The sequence below is a fragment of the Festucalex cinctus genome, chromosome 15 (assembly GCF_051991245.1).
Source record: "Festucalex cinctus isolate MCC-2025b chromosome 15, RoL_Fcin_1.0, whole genome shotgun sequence".
NCBI classification, from domain to species: domain Eukaryota; kingdom Metazoa; phylum Chordata; class Actinopteri; order Syngnathiformes; family Syngnathidae; genus Festucalex; species Festucalex cinctus.
In genome coordinates this window covers 10467565-10485963 of record NC_135425.1, presented here as the reverse complement: position 1 = coordinate 10485963, position 18399 = coordinate 10467565, and the positions used below count along the sequence as shown (strand labels likewise).

The 18399-nt window shown below is 38.4% G+C and overlaps 1 protein-coding gene across 2 annotated transcripts; it reads left to right on the top strand.

The window, feature by feature from the left end:
- Positions 1-275: 275 nt before the first annotated feature.
- LOC144002575 (MAM domain-containing protein 2-like) lies at positions 276-18300 on the top strand. Of its 2 annotated transcripts, XM_077497929.1 has the most exons (16): positions 276-425; positions 1586-1640; positions 1765-1875; positions 3116-3387; positions 5162-5246; positions 5626-5766; positions 8558-8838; positions 9441-9534; positions 9800-9946; positions 12127-12246; positions 12327-12466; positions 14696-14792; positions 14965-15120; positions 16375-16628; positions 16905-16989; positions 17998-18300. In XM_077497929.1, the coding sequence occupies exons 2-16, from the start codon at positions 1601-1603 to the stop codon at positions 18042-18044; spliced, it is 2070 nt and encodes a 689-aa protein (XP_077354055.1). In that variant the 5' UTR covers positions 276-425; positions 1586-1600; the 3' UTR covers positions 18045-18300. The 2 variants fall into 2 exon arrangements, with proteins under 2 accessions (XP_077354055.1, XP_077354054.1); XM_077497928.1 differs by lacking the exon at positions 276-425 and having other exon boundaries at positions 1499-1640.
- Positions 18301-18399: the final 99 nt, after the last annotated feature.

Here is an 18399-nt window from a genome sequence, read left to right as displayed (position 1 = left end):
TCCTAAAATCCTAAATTTGTCGCTCTTTTACTGACAACTTAAAAATTTGGACTCTAGCAATGTTTGAACGTTTAATTAATCTTTCTTTTTTTTTCTTTGTTTTTTGTTTGTCAAAATCATCAATTAATTGAAGAAATATTTTACCTAAAAAAATAAAACTAAGTATGTCAAAGAAAATTATTAATTTCTATTATTATTATTATTATTATTATTATTTTTTTTTTTTTTTTTTTTTTATTTTTTTTTTTAATTTAATTTTAAGACATCCACAGGGAGTCACAGGAGAGGGACTATAGAGTCTGGCCTGGCGATATGAAGATTGCCAACACCCTGAAACTGAGCTGCAGCAAGTGGCCAAAAGCGTCTAGTGCCTTAGCAGAACAGGATACACTCAGAACAGGCCTCGCCATGGTCGGCCAAAGAAGGTGAGTGCACGTCCAGAGGTTGTCTTTGGAAAATAGACATATGAGTGCTGCCAGCATTGCTGCAGAGGTTGAAGGAGTGTCTGTTGGGCTGTTTTGTCGGCCTGTCAATGCCGCACACTCCTTCAAATTGGTCTGCATGGCTGTCGTCCCAGAAGGAAGTCTCCTTCGAAAGATGATGCACAAAAAAAGCCTGCAAGCAGTTTCCTAAAGACAAGCAGACGGATTACTGGAACCATGTCAGTGGCCAGTATAGTGATGTGCAATAAATGTAGCATTCTGTTTGCCAGACTATCTTCTTCGGAGGGAGAAAGACCACTATAAATAGGATACAGACAACAGAGCTGATGATGAGAGAAGCTTTCTGCATCTTGGGTAAATCCCCCTTAGTCTCGTCCTATGGCAGCATAAGGGATGATTTAGGTCAAGCCTAAGACAACTCTAAGCATAATTTGTCTGCTTAAAGTAGATTTATTATCAAAATCCAAAGTAAATTCCATGGCCTTTTAATTTCCACTGAAGCTACAGACTCACTTTTAAACTGAACACAGTTAATTAGAGGTCCTGTGGAATGGCAAGAAAACAAGTTTTGGTTGTATGGCGTGGTGTCTGCCTTATTATTGACACGCAACCATTCCAGTATTAGCTCACCCGCTATAGAAAATGGATGGATAGATGCACTGCCAGCTGCAGAACAGATTTTTCCTTGAGGGGCAACAAAAGTTCAAAACTGGCGGTCGTGATTACATTTTTTTTTTTTTCAAACTGCAATGAAAGAAAGCTTCACAAGTTATGCTCAAACCAAACTTTGCTCTATTTAGAATGACAGTGATGTCACGGAGGTTAAATATGCTTCTAAATCACACTTCAGCTCTGTCTTTCAAATTTATCACAGCAACTTTGCAAGTCTTGACTCGCATCAATGCATCTCGTTGGCCTCCTCTGCACTTTTTCTTGTCTTCCTCCATCCTCCATCATTTGTTTCCACCCATTCACTCCCCTCCTCTTCACTCGGCCGCGCTGTCCACACACCCACTTCCACACTCGGGACAGTCAGCAGTGTGCTGCCAGTCTGTGAGCTGGAGAGACACTCAGACGACAGTCTGCAAAGCTGAAGCGGAAACTTTATTCTTTTTTTTTTTCTGTTTTTCTTATCTTATCAGAGATTCCAACTACAGATGATTGCAATGCTTCCGTTCTACCTTTTGGCACTAGTTGGTGAGTACTTTTCAATGGTGGTGCCAGTGCTGATGCATGGGGATATATTTGTTTAATGCCAATTTGTGTGATTCATACTTGCCGTTCAGTCTGTTTTCTCGCTTTCCTCCCCTCTCCCCTCAAGCCGCTGTCCAGGCCCACAAGCAGTTGTTGCCGGGATCCTGCAACTTTGAGGCCAACACCTGCGGTTACATGTCAGATGCAGACTTTAGTAGCTGGACTCTACACAAAGATGGTAATTGGGCTGGTTTTATGTTATCCTCTGTGCTCCTATTTGTCATTTTTACAAGTTTACACACACACAAAAAAAGCAGGGTCCTTTGGCATGCTGAATGTTGCATTTGTCAATGGAGATGGCTCACACTTTTCATGCTGGTGAGAGGAACCACATCTGGTCTCCATTGACTCCAACATCCTTGAACATCTGGACTCTGTGCAAGAGCACATTTCGGCATTCTCATTGGGTCGGGCTCTGCAGTCCGCACAAGAGAAGAGAGCTGTGAACAATCACATCGTGACGTCTCTGTTTATTTCAAGCGATCAAAGCTTGCTGATGAATGATTATCAGATTATTTATTCAGCGGCGGAAACAAATGACTTATTGTTGACTTAGCTATAATTCTCATTCAGTATTTGCACATGAGAATCTGAGCAATTGGATACGGTCATTAAAACAGTGATTCTGGTGCATGCTAGTTATTTTTTATGTAATCATACTTACCAAAATGTCCTTTTTCATGTGTGTGACAGCTAAAAAAAAATGTGAATAGTGGATGTGTCTTTTCTTTGTGATACTCGGCCTTATTTTAAGGTATCGGTACTTGTGACGACAGCCAACTCCAGTATTGAGCGCCGTCTTGTTCTGATTAGGAATTACAGATTAGAAGGATTGGGATAAACCATTTTTAAAACTTTGTCATTGTTTTTTTTTTTGTTAGGTTTTTTTTTTTTAGGGGGTGAAATTTTATCAATCTAGAGTTATCGATACCTTGGTATCATCAAATTTATTGCATTCATTTTGAGTTAATTTTTCTTTTTTTTTTATCATAAATTACGTCATGTTAAAGATTAGCTCTTAATATGAAAATAAAAATGCACTGAGCTGTCACCAACGTCTTACAAATGCAATTCTGCCATCTAGTGGCAGAAAAATAACCTCAACACAAATCAATATCACACTTGTTTTTTGTTTTTTTTACAGTACAGTACATTTTTTTCATTTTAACTGAATTTTATGAATTATCATGATATTACTGTATCAATCAATTTCTATTAGTTTGACATTTTTTGTCCACTTTTATGTTAACACAAGCATGAAAATTTAGAAAGAAAAAAAATCATTGTGCATTTTATTGTATATTTAGACCAGATATAAAAACTGAGATTACGGTAATCATGAGTTAATTATTGCAATTAATTATGATAAAACATTTTTTTTTTAGATATATTCCATATATTTATATTTTTTCTTGCAGGCCGATTCATCGCTGTGGACGCTGCTGTGAACGATGACCACGACGTAGACACGCCCGCAGATTTCACGGGGGTCTTGTTGAGTCCGGTTCTGGAGCAGAGTGAGTGGAGCTGCCTGAGGTTGGTCTACCAGATCAGCGGCACAGGAAGTCTGCAAGTCTTGCAGCGCACAGAAGGACGAAGCTTTGACAGGCCGCTGTGGAGCAGCCAAATGCCGTCAGACAGCTGGGTCATTGCAAGCATGGACCTGTCCAACAGCACTGAGACCGCGAGGGTAAAAGACATTTTTAGTTCATATATGTTTGGAGTTTACATTTACTAAATGATATGATAAGTTGTTTATTACCTTTTCCTCGAATGTTAAACTCAATTTTTATGCTGCAATCACTGTTGCTTCTAATTATTTCTGATGAGGTACCTCCAAACCATACAAGTCCCACAGCTATTAAGTGGCAAACCTTCTAAGTCAAAACAGCTGCATTGGTCGTGAAACATGTCATGTGGTGAAAGGAAAGCAGAAGTAGGTCGACATTACACACGCAGGCCCTAATTGAGCTCGATACAAAGAGTGTGGCAAACTACTAATGTAAACACTGTGTGGGAACAGTGGAGCATATGTGTATGTTGAAGGCAGGCGGCTCTGATTCTGACAAGGTCACGACCTACACGAGGGTGAGCCACTATACATGTAGGCTTCTAAGCACATAAACAGATTTGAGACCAGATCTGAGGGGAAGGAATATGACAAGTGGGACTATCTATCTTGAAATCTTGCATCATCTTAAACCAAACTAGGTAGATAGGTTTGTGTTTAAATTCTATGAACATATAATCTGGTTTGTAGTTTAAAGGAAAGATATCATTTTCTTGACCTAATTTGGTCCTGGCTTTCTAGTCACGAACAGCTCTCTAACAGTACAGTCTTAAAGGGGAAGTCAACTTTTATCATTTCTTGACAATAATATGTTACATGTGACCTCACTAGTCTAAACATGACATTCTGATTAATATTACATTTGTGAAATAAGAGTTATGCAGCAAAAATCCAGCCGTTTTTGTCCATTTCAGGGGGCGGCCATTTTGCCACTTGCTGTTGACTAAAGATGACATCACAGTTACTCAGTGCTCATGCAATGACCAATCGCAGCTCACTTGTTTTCTGAAGCAGAGCTGTGATTGGTTGTTACCTGAGCTGCTGTGATGTCATATTCACTTGACAGCAAGTGGGAAAATGGCCACCTTCTAATATTGATAAAAAACATTAATGGATTTTGCTGCTTAACTCATATTCCACTAACATAATATTAACCTAAATCCCGTATTTGCACTAGTGGGGCAGCATAGAACATATTATTGTCACAAATTTTTGGGGGGGTTGACTTCCACTTTAAGGTTTGAAGGCACTTGTAAAATTGGTCAGCTCCAGTAAAGATGTTAATTTTCCAAAATTAGTTCACCAGTTGCCCATTACTGGGCTATATAGTTAGGTCATTGTTTTATTGGGGGTTTTTTTCTAAACGTAAACATTCTCATAATTTTTGTTTTGATAGATCAATTTGAACCTCTACACCTTTAAAGCGGAAGTCAAGTCAAAAATGTTCTTCACAACAGTCACGGAATACTTTGTAGTTACAGCTTCCCTTATTGAATCATAACTATTTAAACATCAAATTATTACATATACACACCAAATTGATGGCTTGCCGGTTTTGAAATCAGAAGCAAAAGATAGTTTGTTGAATTATTGTTCAAGTTCAAGCCGAGACTTCTGTCACATTCAGGCAAGTGGCAAAATGGCCGCCCCCTGAGATGGATAAAAAGTTGTTTTTTGTTGCTTAATTCATATTCCAAAAATGTACTTAATTGTAATTATCTGAATATGTGGTATTTTGAGGTATTAATCATTAATCAAATTAATGGATCGCTCGTACTGTAATTTGTTTTAATCCTGTCTTCCAACGCTATGACTTTTTGAAAGAATATTTTGCATTTATATCTGACATCACAGCATGGTAACTCACATTTACTCGCCATGTGTTGTCTGTTAGATCGTGATCGAAGGGATACCTGGGCGGACGTCTGGGAGCAGCGTGGCCATTTTTGAGATGCACATTAGCCCCGGATACTGCCTGGGTCGGTGATGTCACCGCTTCACTCGCACAATATGAATTCAGTCCATCAATCAAACTGAATTTAAAAGGATTTCCATCAATGTGTTGCACATATGACCTGACCAGCGCACTTCCTTTCGGACTTCGGCGCTAATCAGTATGACAGGTGTCGTGTGTTCTCGCCATATGGTTCTGCTCAGCTCTCAGCTGGTGCTCATTTACAAGACTTTTGGGTGGACCACATACTGTATGAAACTTGAACGTGGTCCTCGAGTCATCAAGGATAGCTGTGGAAAAACATGGGCAGGAGAGTTTGGATTCATTTAACAGATGCAGACAAACAATCGCAAACACAGACTCTAAAATATCCGCTCGCTCTCTTCTCACTCTCGTGCTTGTAGATTGCGACTTTGAGGAGTCTCACCTGTGCGGGTACAATAACCAGTGGAATGCTAATGTCAACTGGTTCGTGGGTGGCGGTGGTGGAGGCCAGCTGCTTCACAACAACCTGCCAGATGATCACACACACAACAACAGGACAGGTCAGTGACAAATGACTTTAAACTAGGGGCGTCAAAATTACTGTGTTCACTTTGAGTTCATTTAAAGTTCTTTTAACGCCACTAATTTTTTTTTAACACGCGATTAATGACTCATTTCACAGCCATTTTCACAGAAGCAATCCCGTTTTTGACTGATTTTGGAAGGCCCACAGAATATTGTGTTCTCTTGTTATAAAAACATGGAACCTATGAAAAGAAAGATTAAAGTCTCTTCTTTCATCAAGAAAAAGAAAGTATATTTCTAGCTGTTTCCGTTTTGCAACAATTAGCATTGGAATATAGCTGAGTTTAATCAATTTCCACAAATCTATTTAGAATTGTGAGTAATTGAGCTTGTTTTTGATCTCCTTTGCTCTGCTGCCACCTGCTGGCCGTTTGTGCAATAACTACCAATTCTGCAACCGTTCTTTGTAGTTCAGAGGCTGTAACAAAGCTAGCATAAAATAAATAAATAAATAAATAAATAAATAAATAAAAAAAAATAAAAAAAAACATAAATGTTTTTTCTGTTTATAAATGTTTGAAGTGTCCCAAAGACGTATTTATAAGTTATTGGGAGCAAATGAGTTGTTAATGACCGCCCCTTACTTGGAAAGCTTGTACTGGGGCAATGTAAAAGACACGCCCACGTCAAAATTTAGCAGTAATAAATTTAATAATAATGCATATATTTGTGGAGACTAGGGTCGAGTTGTATTTTCCAATATTACAAATGTGCAGAATTTCACAAGTTACTTCATGTTAAAGATTAGATAGCTGGTAATATGAAAAGAAAATACACTGAGCTGTCACCAATATCTTTACAATGCAATAATGCCATCTAGTGGCAGAAGTTACCTCAACACAAATCAATATCACGCTAAAAACATTTTTATAGTACAGTTCATCTTTTAATTTTAACTTAATTTTATGAATTATTATGAAATTACTGCATCAATCACAAAAAGATGCAGCCTTATTTCTATTAGTTTAACATTTTTCCTTCTCACTTTTATGTTAACAAGTGTATGAAACTTGAAGAAAAAAAAATTGAACAGATAGAAAATGTATTGAAGTGATGTGATTAATTACAAATATAAATTTTAATCGCCTGACACCCCTACTTTAAACATTTAAAAATGTCGCTTTGTTGTTGTTTTTTAAATACCTCCTGCATCTTTCATTCAATTTGTTCCAGAAGTATTTTGACAATGAGAGCGTTTTAGCATTTTCATGATTTTTCTTCATATGTAAACATTTTGGTACTGTCATGCTTGTGGGACTAACTTCTATGGTCAGTGGTCCCAGTTTTTCATTCTTCAGTGAGACCAACTTTCTTAATATGGAAAACTTGATGGAGCACCAACGAGCAATGTTGGCGACATACTAGGAAAACTGTGCTCTCGCTTACTGTCTGGAGTACGTTTTTTTTCAATATTCCATTTTTTTTCTTCCAATGGCAATGTTGAAAATCCCACACACAACAACAAAATCCTGAGTGACTGATTCATTATATAACTGCAATATGTAACATGTAATGTAGCTCAGCAGCATTTCTATCGACTGCATATGTTTCGGCACTGCCCTGCAAGCACAATAAGAGCAGTATAGCAATAACCACAACATGAGATTTCCACTGCCCAGGCTCGTTCACCAATATTCCATCAGCAAGTGCAACATCCAAATTATTGTGAAACTGCTGCTTTACCACACACTGTGGATTTAATGAACTACATTTGTTGGAATTGTCTAAGAAATGACATGATACGTTTCCTTTCAGGGTCATTTAGCTCAAATTTTACTGACAGCGAATTGAGTTTTCATAGGCCTGGCAGCCTATGTGTTTTCAAAGTGTTTTCAAATATGACTCACATGATTTGATTTGCTTTTTGGCCAACATCTGTCAGTTCTGAATAGCCGAAACAAACTTCTGAGGATGTCAGGTTCAGAGCAACTGGAAATTTTCTCCAGTTTTCTCAAATCGGTAAACAAAACAAAACGTGGTAATAGCAATTATCAAAATGTACAAATAATAATAATAATAAAAGGGCAATCCACAATGTCAAAGCTCACCAGTATGTGTCTCAACATTATGATTGCATTCCACATGTTGCTCTAGTCTGCATGCACTAAATTCACTTGAGGCCTCTTCTGTTGTTAATAATGTCACCATATACATTCCAATGTGGATCAAAGTAGAGGACAAAACATCTGAGAGCTCCATGATGCAATAGCATTTGCCTAATTGTGAGAATGCTGAAGCATTCCCACATATTTTATTGTGATTTGTATTCTCAACACTTGTTTGCCGTGTAACAACTCCTATATAATACTTCCAATTTACATTGTTCAAATTTCAACTAGCTTAAAAAATTCACACCTCCCGGGGTCTATATTGTTTGATTCCACATTACTTACAGTATTTGCACAATTTAACATTTAATATAAACTTTTTTCCCATTCATTTTCAATGGGACAGACATTGAACTTTTTCTAAGTATCACTTTGCATGCCCACTTCCATACATATAACTTATCATTACCAGGTGTCTGAAACTGCTCGGTGGTACAGTTGGTATTGTCCAGTAACCAGGAGGTTATAATTTCAATTTCATCTCAATTTACTTCCTAAGCATTCCACATGCATTCAAATCTTAGCATTCAGCTTTCAGCATTCCCACGCAATTTCTCAGAAATTGCACTTAGTCTAGTTAAAAAAAGGTTCTGGTTCAAATATACTGTATGAGGTTTGTATTTCAAGTTCTACCAATAACATGAAACATGGTTCTTAGGTCATTTTATGTATGTGGACTCCATCTACTCCAAAATGTTCAAAGAAGTGGCCAAACTGGTGTCTCCCATGACCATGGTGCCCATGTCTGGCTGCCTGACGTTCCACTATCAGCGCAGTGACGAGGGAGGCAACCTCTTCTCTGTTTACACCCGCGATCCACTCGGTCAGTACCAAGAGCTGTGGAGGGCCGAGTCAGAAACGTCGAGTGACTGGAGTGGGACGACGTACGGAGAGTGGACACCTGTGCAGGTGGACGTGAAAGCTCCGTATTCTGTGCAGGTCAGAATCAAACAAGGAATGTAAATTGCAAGCACTCATTTTGTGTATTTTTTTTTTTTACATGTTATTATTTGAGATTAATTAATTTATTTACTTTTTTGGGGGGGGGGGGGGGGGGGGCACTTGTGGTCCTTAACTCATTCACTCCCAGCCATTTTCATGTTCTATTGCTATAAAAACATGGAACCTAACAATAGAAAAATGTCTCTTCTTTCATCAGGAAAAAAAGAACACGGTATATTTTTTTATCTGTTAGAATTAGCGTTAGAATTAGCGTTAGAATTAGCTAAGTTTCACCATTATTCACAAACCTGTTGAAAATACTTGGTAATAACTACCATCGCTTTAAGCGACCACTTCAGGTCAGAAACTGCATCAAAGCCTTCATACAAAAACTCTAGCAAACAAAAAACCTAAAAAACGTATAAATACGTTTTTGGGAGTGAATGAGTTAATATATCCTGCATCAAGTAATCAATGAATGTACATAATGTTATCTATGCAAGACACACCAACAACAACAAAAAAAAAGGCCCATATATACAAAGAAAAAGCTTCTTCACTGTGTCAAGTGTGGTGTGTGCATGTGTCATACCCCTCAGGTGGTTTTCGAGGTGGCCTTCAATAGTCCAAGAGGCGGCCACGTTGCAGTTGATGATATTTCATTTTCGCCTGAGTTCTGCAGCTCAGACACAGGTGAGCCATAGTGAATTTTAATGACTCAAGGCTGTCAGATTTTGATCAACTGCTGCATGTTAATGTATCTTATTTCAATATTTACTCATGTTTCTGTGAAATAATTAGCTCTTCCGAATCATAACACTTTTAAATATTCATACTTTATCATTTTAACCATACATTATGGCTCACTATAAGTAACGCTCGTCTCTAGACGGGACAGATGCATGATAAACATACCGTGATGCTGCCTCTGTAATAAGCCAATAATCATTTTTCACAGAGCCAACTTTTGATGCCTCCATTGCCAACTGTGACTTTGAGTCAGATTTGTGCCAATACACTCAAGACCAGGCAAAAGGATCATTGTGGAGGAGAGTGTCTGTCAAACCCAATATCTTTAGGAACGGCGACCACACATCCGGAGCAGGTAGGATACGTAAATTCCTGGATCAAGCTGTTGCAGCAGAACTCAATCGCTGCCTTTCGACTTCAATGTCTCCATTAAGACGTATGCATCATAGTCCTTAAACTACAGTATGCTGATGCAGTAATTAGCAAAAATATCAGTTATTTGCATGAAAAATATTTTAGGTCAGAAAAAAAAAAAAATGCATCAAATTATGAGACGAGGAGATGAAGGCGAGTTGTCTCATTGGGTTGTGCTGCCAAAATTCAGTCAAGGCATTTGTGGTGTGGTGTGAATTGAATATAGCTGCCTGGCTACCTCCACTCTAAGTGTCGTGTTTAAGGTGTGGTTGTGGACCAAAATGCAGGAAAGCAGGACGAGGAGGCAGAGGTGAAGTAAAAAAAAAGAAGTTTAATTAAACAAAACAAACGCAAACTCCAAAAGACAAACGTAGCAAGACACTGGCAGCATGAAGAGGAAAACAACAATGAATCAACACAGACAGAGCGGAGACAAGAGACTAAATAGACACCCACACACAAATTGACACAACGAGACACACTTGGGCTAGACACAAGTGGCAGAAGGTGCTGATAGGTTGACACATGAGGAAGTCAGGCAAACACAGGTGGGCAGGACAATGCTTGACGAGACAATGGGAGACACACAAGGAAAGCAGAACAAAAGAGATCATAAGAGAAACTTAAAGGGATACTTCACTTATTTAGCCCATTATAGCAATAAAAGTTAATATTTTGTCTATAATTAATTTGATACTTTCATTATTTTTCATGTACAAATAGTACCTTTAAAAACACATTTTGCAATCGACTGAAAATGACATCACAAGGGCTCAGGTAACCAATCACATCTCACCTGTTTTTTTTAGCTTTAGTCATGTGACATTCACAAGCTGATCTGTGATTTTTGATTTCTGTGGTTACCCGAGCCCTTGTGATGTCATTTCAGTCGACAGCAAGTTGCAAAATGTGTTTTGAAAGGTACTAATTGTACGTGAAAAATAATGAAAATGTCAAATTTATTATAGGCAAAATATTAATGTTTGACTACCAAAAATGGCGAAATAAGTAAAGTATCAATTTAAAAGGAACATGATGACAAACTCAAACAAAACCCACTCAAAACTAGAACCTTGACAAAAGCAGAAAATAAAAAAAATTAAAAAATTAAAAAACACCCAAACCATGACACTGAGAAGGTACGGCAGATCCGTTTTTGCTACTGTTGCGTCCTGATTAGGGATGTAACGATATCCAACATCATGATACAATATCACAATATGAACGTTATGATATGATAATTATCACGATATTGTGGCGAGGTTGGCGATACAAATAAAAGTTTTGTAAAAACAAATTGTACAAAATTAGCTCATCCTAAAAAAAAAAACCAACAACACAATATTGCACTTTTGTACATTGCAGCAATGCATCTAAACACCGACAATCTCTAATAACACTTAATATTGAGACACTTACTTGCTAATATAAGCACATATTGAGTTCCTCCACATATTGACTCTGTTCACAAGCACATTTCGTTCCCCTTCGTCTGACCATTAGCATGGATTTTAAACAAAAAGGGCCAAAACATGCCTTGTGAAAATTCAACTGCACTAACAAAGTAGCCACCAGAGGGTGCTAGAACTGCACAAATGGAAATCAACCCGACTCTTTTTTTTTTAACAGATATGCTGCTTTTAATATCGTGACATGATGACGACGATATATTGTGGCAGTTTTAATATCGCGATATCACGATATTGTTGTTATAGTTATGATCACGTCGGGGTCACCAATTTAGGATGAGACAAGGACACAAAGGACAGTTGTCTCTTTTCCTGTCTGTTGGCTAAACTAGATGTATTGTGTTTGCTGTTATCATTTCTATTAGCTCTCCAAATGGAAAATCCAAATAACACCCTTATAGAGGTTGTCAGCCATGTCTTGTTTCCTTTCAGCTGGAAAAACTGTGACCTTAGAAGATCCAATTGACATATTTCCTACTTTCTGACTGCACAAGTGCTATTTGGTTAAATCGCATTCACTGACAAAATATTGTTTGCTACCACGTGATACTGTTCCCTTTATGGGATTTAGGTGATCGCGCTTTAAAACTCAAATGCAAATACGTTCTTCTCACAAAACAGTAAAATATTGTCTGCTTTCTTTTTCTTTCAGGGACTTTCTTGTTGGCTCACTCCCAGCTGAGCACACAGTCCAGCTACATGAGTCGCTTAGTCAGCCCGACACTGGCTGCAAACATGAAGTACTGCCTACGATTTTACTTCTCTTTGAGAGGTGAGTGACATTTAGTTGACTTTTTGGCAACTCTACGAATGCATATATTCAAGTGACTCACCACCCAAGGAAAACTGCAGGATTCAACCAGACGGACCAGGCCCTTGCCGTGTATCTGCAACAGGGCAGCAGCCTGGAGAAGATCTGGACTCAGGGGGAGAAGTCCAGAGGGATCTGGATAGCAGCTGACGTGACCTTCCAGACATCCCAGCCCGCCAAGGTCAGGAGGGAGAGTGGAAATGTTGTTTTATGAGGTAGTGTGGGCAATAAATGTGCGTCCTTCCGAAAGAACTGAAGAAAATCTGCACAGTCATTTAAAGTTGCAGAACAGTGAATCCCCTTTATCATGGCGGATACGTTTCAGAAGCACCCACAATTGTGAAAATCTGAGATTCCCATCCCTGAGCATTCACATAATCATGGTGAAGGGGTTTATGTGTCCCAAGAATCCGAGGGGCTAAATCAGGGGTGTCCACACTTTTTCATGTGAGGGCCACATACAGAAAATCAGAAGGACGCAAGGGCCACATAATGTTATGAAGAGAAATTGTGTTTAGTCCTAAAAATTGTACAGATAATTTATTTGTGCTTTTGCATATTTAGAAAAATGCTACAGTGTACCAATATACAGTAAACCAATTTGTAATATGGCAGTCAGGTTATTATTGGAATTTTTCATTTTAGTTTTTATTTTGGTTTGAGTTTTGTTTTTTTAAATTTAGTTTTAATTATTTTTCAGGATGGTTCTGTTAGTTTTTTATTAGTTTTTGTTCTTTAATAAATGCTTAGTTTTAGTTTAGTTCGTTTCAGTATTAGTTTTAGGTTTTTTTTTATGTGTATTACTCGTGCGCAACATTTAAAAAACACGATGGGCACGACGTCATTATTCCAGTTTATATCAAACTAAATCTACTAAAAATTACATTTAAAATCATCCCCAAAGGCTCATGTATTAAATTAATTACCAAAGACTAAAATGAAGGACATTTTTGCTATAATTCTAGTTTTATTTTAGTTAGTTTTGTAAACCTAAAATGTAGTTTCAGTTAGTTTTCTTTTTTTTTAAAGTATCTTCGTTTTTGTTTTATTTCGTTAACGAAATTGTTTTTTGAATTTTAGTTTTTTCGTTAGTTTTAATTAACTAAAATAGCCTTTAATAGCACCTGTGTTTTTCGACGCCCTCCCTTCTTACTTTGACCATCTCCAAACATTTTTGTTTTTATTTTATTTGAACTGAGTCAAATGCCATTTTTAGCATATGTCGCGGGCCACTGAAAAATGGACGGCGGGCCGCAAATGGCCCCCGGGCCGTAGTTTGGACACAACTGGGCTAAATTGTTGGGGGGCAAACACGTGCAAGGTGACAAAACATGGCTCAAAGACCTCCTATGATGAAAGATACGTATGGATGCCATTTTCCCTCACTCAGACGCAGGTCACCGTGGCCCTTTTCTGGAACTCGTTGACGAACACCTGGTGCACCTATGGAACAGCCCAAAGAGGCAAAGTGGGTCTAAAGAAGACCACGTGGGTCGGGTGCAAAGTGAGCTGAGTGGCGGCTATAGAAGTTGGCCATAGAGATGTGGAATGTCACCTCTTTGGCAGGGAAGGAGCTCAACTTGGTGAGGACGTTGAGAAAGTCCAACTCGATATAGTCGAGCTGGCCTCCACACAAATTAGGCTATGATAGTCCTCTTGAGACTTTCTTAGACTGGAGTTGCCCATGGTGGGAGGTGCGGAACGATGGGCATACTTATTGCCCTCGGGATTGGCACTTGTACGTTGAGGTTCAATCCTGTGTACGACTTTGCCCATATCCATTATGACCTCCATTGTTGAGCCAAACAGTTCTGTGGTCATAGGGTGGTTGTGCCCGTCGGGGTAGCAATCTTCGAACCCGTTGATAGACTCCGGCAGTGAGGGATGCCATCATCAAGCTGAATAAGGAGTCCTATCAGGCCTTTTTGGGCTGTGGAACGCCGGAGGCAGCTGATGGGTACCGGCTGGCCAAGCTTTGGCAAAAACCTCAGGCGGAGGAGGAGTTGGAAGAGGCCATTATGAAAGACTTGTGGATGGCTTTGAAGAAATTCTGGTCTACCATCCGGCATCTTGCGAGCAGGAAGCAGTGCACAATCAACACTACGTATAATGGGGACGGGATTTGTTTTTAAACATTGTAATGTAGCGCTAATCCATTTGGGCTCTTGCTCTGATGAATTGCATTTGTGACTATGAGAGCTTTGAAAAGGATCATGTGACTCCTTAGTATGTCAAGCAGCTGCTGTCAGAGGACACATTCCACTTACTCTTTGTTCAGCATTGAAAACATTTCTTCACCCAGATGAAGAAAAGATCAATGTCTCCTCCCTCATGGGGGTCAAAGAGTCTTGCAGAACCGAAAGGGAAGTGATGCAAGCGAGGAGGCTCAAAATGTGTCTTTGCTGTTCAGGTTGTTTTTGTCAGCACCTGCCGGAGTCTGTGGGACTGCGGCTCTGTGGCTCTTGATGACATCACCATGAGTCTGGGAGACTGTGAGTTGGCGACAGGTAAAATTTATTCCAGAGATGTCTTTTTAAACAAACCAAGCTGGGAATATATTTTTCTTTTCAGTAACTCAAGACTTTTTTGAACCAAGGCTTTTGACGGGAAGCAGCAGTACAGAAAAACAAACCAACTGGGCTTTTTTTTTTTTTTTTTTTTTATGTTTTCTTGCTGCAGGAATGTCCTCATCCCTTCCAGGTTGCTGTGACTTTGCAACGGGCCTTTGTGGTTACACTCAGGACAAGCAGAGTGATGCTGCTGACTGGGAATGGAGGAGAGGTCCCACCCCAACTTCGTACACTGGACCCAGAGGCGATCACACTAGTGGACTGGGTGAGAGTCTACCTACTCATCTGCTCACTGTAGCTGCCCCCCAAAAACACAGTTTTGTTTTTTTAAAATCGATGGCTATAGAGCTTCGTTGCTGTAGGAAGCCCGTGAGCCATGGAGGTCCGTAAATTTTCGTGCAGATTAAGATCCGCCAAATATACGGGGTTAGTCGGCTCACAGTTTTATTTATTGCGTTGCTCATGGGGCTCTAAGACCTTTGGAAAAGAATTTAGGAAGATGACATGTGGCTATTTTGTCCATCTCTATGACTCCCTCTGGATCTCTAAAAAAAAAAAAAAAAAAAAATAGTAGGAATTTATGTAATATTTTACATATATATATATATTTATTTAGCTAAAATATCCTTTAAATGAATTCATGATTACATAAAAAAAACGTAAAAAATAATGGAATATTCCAAAAAATGTCATCGTCCAAATTTTTAAGCTGTTAGAAAAAGGGAAACAAAGGTGGATAAAAAAGTTTTAAAGATGGCCTAAAAACGTCTAAAACATGACCATAAAATGCACTGTAAAATAAATAAATAAATTGTACTTTAATAGATTTTACTTTTTTATTTACAGTTTTTTTCCCTGTATTTTAAAAATACCATTTAACTGACAAAAATAAACTCTAATTTTACATGTCAAATGTAAAATAACATGAAATCACTGTAACTGTAAAACTTCTGTGTATCCAAAAAGAGGAAAAGCAGAAAATTGCCATAAAATGTCAGAGAATTGATTTAAAAGGGCAAAAAAACGTTCAAAAACTATAACATTTCCAAAAACAAAATAAATCCCAAAGATGACCATAGAATGTTCACAAAATTGCTAAAAATGTCAGAAATTTAAAAGCAAAAAAAAAAAAAAAAAAAGCCATAAAATGTCTCAAAAAAAAAGGAGGCAGCAATTTACCATAATATGCCATAAAATTGCCAAAAAATGTCAGGGAATAAAGTCTAAAAATATATATATATGAAAAATGAAGTATGACAAATTACACATAAAAAAAGAAGGGGGGAAAAGAAAATCCAAAAACCGAAGACGAAAGGTAGAAGAACGAGTGGATGCTGCATATTTTTCTGTTATGGTGCAGCTCTTAGGCCCTCTGTACATTAGACTCATACTACACAATGTTCAAATGTTTTCTGGCTTTTTTTTTTTGTTATTTATTTGGCCTAAAATGGTTCTTTTTGACAGGAAATGTTGCTGACCCCTGATATCCACTATATGACCGATGTCTTTTGCTTGACAGGATATTACCTGTACATGGAAGCATCTCCCATGCTGCCCGGCCAGAATGTTCGCCTGCTGTCCCGCTCTCTCAGGGGCTCGAGGGGACCTCAGTGTCTGCGCTTCTACTACCACATGTACGGCTCGAGTACGGGCCAGCTCAGTGTTCGCCTCCAAAAAGACGGGGGAGACATTTTGTTGTGGCAACGAAGTGGCGAGCAGAGCATCGCCTGGCTGAGGGCCACGGTGGAATACCAGAGTGACAGCCAACATCAGGCAAGGCGGGAAAATACAGCTTTCATATTTCAACTTGTTTTCACAGAATTCATCCTGAAGTTTTCAATGCCGCTGTGCAAGTCCACTCTTAAAACCGAAACAATCTTCAATTGAGGCAAAAGGATTTTTCTTTTTTCGTTGAAGTCGTTTGACCTTGAATTGAAAAGGCCTTTTCAGTTCAAAATGTTTGAAATGTATCTTCCATATTTATCTGGATGACTTGAGGCGCTACACAGATAAATAAACGTGTTCTTGCCTTTTTCTATTCTGTCCCAGATAATGTTTGAAGCAACCAGAGGTTCATCCGTCAGGAGTGACATCGCCATTGATGACATCACATTGGAGGGTGGGCCTTGTCCAGGTAAACATTGTGCTCCGTGAAATTTTGAAGAAGCAGTAAGTTGTGAGTCTTCCATTGGTTAATTATTGCAAGGATCACTATACTATGGATCTTTTCGTGCTTATGTGGGTTTAATGGCTTCCTCTCACGATGAAATAGTTATGTATGGAAGTGTATTGCATTCACTTGAAGAAAAAAAAACTCCTGTTTTTGTGACTAATTTTCTCTTTTTTTCTTCTTCTTTTTTTTCTGTTGGGGAAAAAAAAATCCAGAAAAAAAACGGGAAAAACATTTTAAAAACAAAACAAAACAAAAAAACAGAAAATTATTCCAAAATAACTGAATTTTTTTTTTTCCAAAAAACAGAGCACCAACTTCTGTTTTTCAGAGTAATTTTTCTGATTATTTTTTCCCAGTTCACAAGTGCTCCCCCCTTATAGGAGCATTGTATGTGGCTGTCCCCATGTGACAAATCGGGGCACTGCTTGGCAACCCGCCAGGCTTCCCATTGTGTTTCAATCCATTGGTCGTAGATTCCATTCCATTCCAATTGGTATAGAAAATGGATGGATATTCTACATTGTGACCCTTGTTGAATCAGTAAAAAAAAAAAAAAAAATCAAGTTAGAGATGATTTGAGGTACTAAAAGTTAGGTTATTATTACCATCTAATGCAACAATAAAACGTTAAAATAGGTTAGACGTAAACATCTTCAAAAAGTATGTATTTGGGAAAAGGTTTTGCAGAAGATGACTTGTTAACCTTGAGGGTGCAATGAAATAGTGAACGGAGTATAAAAACTGGACTCTGGAGCAAATGGAACAAGATCATGTGGTCTGATGAGTCCTGACTCAGTTTGAGGGACACAATGGTCTTTGTGTGCTGCAACAAAAATACATTTTTTATGGATGTGTTTATTGGCTGACCAGCGTATTTTCTAAATATGCTGTAAGAATGTTATTGATCTAAGAAGAATACAGGAATTAACATCTGGTGCGTCATCCTGATGATCGTTGTCCTCTTTGCAGCAACACAGAGCAAGGCCCCCGTGGCGACATCCAACGAGATCGAGTAGATGGAAACGGCAGCATCAGGCAGGATGCATGCTTTTTTTTTTTTTTTTTTTTTTGGCACATTTCAGTGGACTCTAAAGGCTTTTTAACTGCCCACTCAAACACTCGGTCACATTCATGTAGGTCTCTTTTGATAGAGCGTCATTGTGCTTTACACTCTTGCACTGTATCAAAAGAGTGCTGTATTTTTCTTCACATTTATATGCATTAGATTAATGCTCATTGCTCAAATAAAGCTGGGGGGTGTGGTTTTGAAAAGTTTCTCTTTTTCCTTCTCTATTTATGACCAAAATGTTGAATTTTGTGGCAAAGACTATTCAAGGTTAATAGGAACGAACACTGACTAGGATGACGAAT

Coding starts and splice junctions, on each gene's coding strand:
- LOC144002575 (XM_077497929.1), top strand. CDS start 1,601: ATGATTGCAATGCTTCCGTTCTACCTTTTGGCACTAGTTG. Junction 3,388..5,161: donor ACAGCACTGAGACCGCGAGG/GTAAAAGACATT, acceptor GTTGTCTGTTAG/ATCGTGATCGAAGGGATACC. Junction 12,467..14,695: donor AGACATCCCAGCCCGCCAAG/GTCAGGAGGGAG, acceptor TTTGCTGTTCAG/GTTGTTTTTGTCAGCACCTG.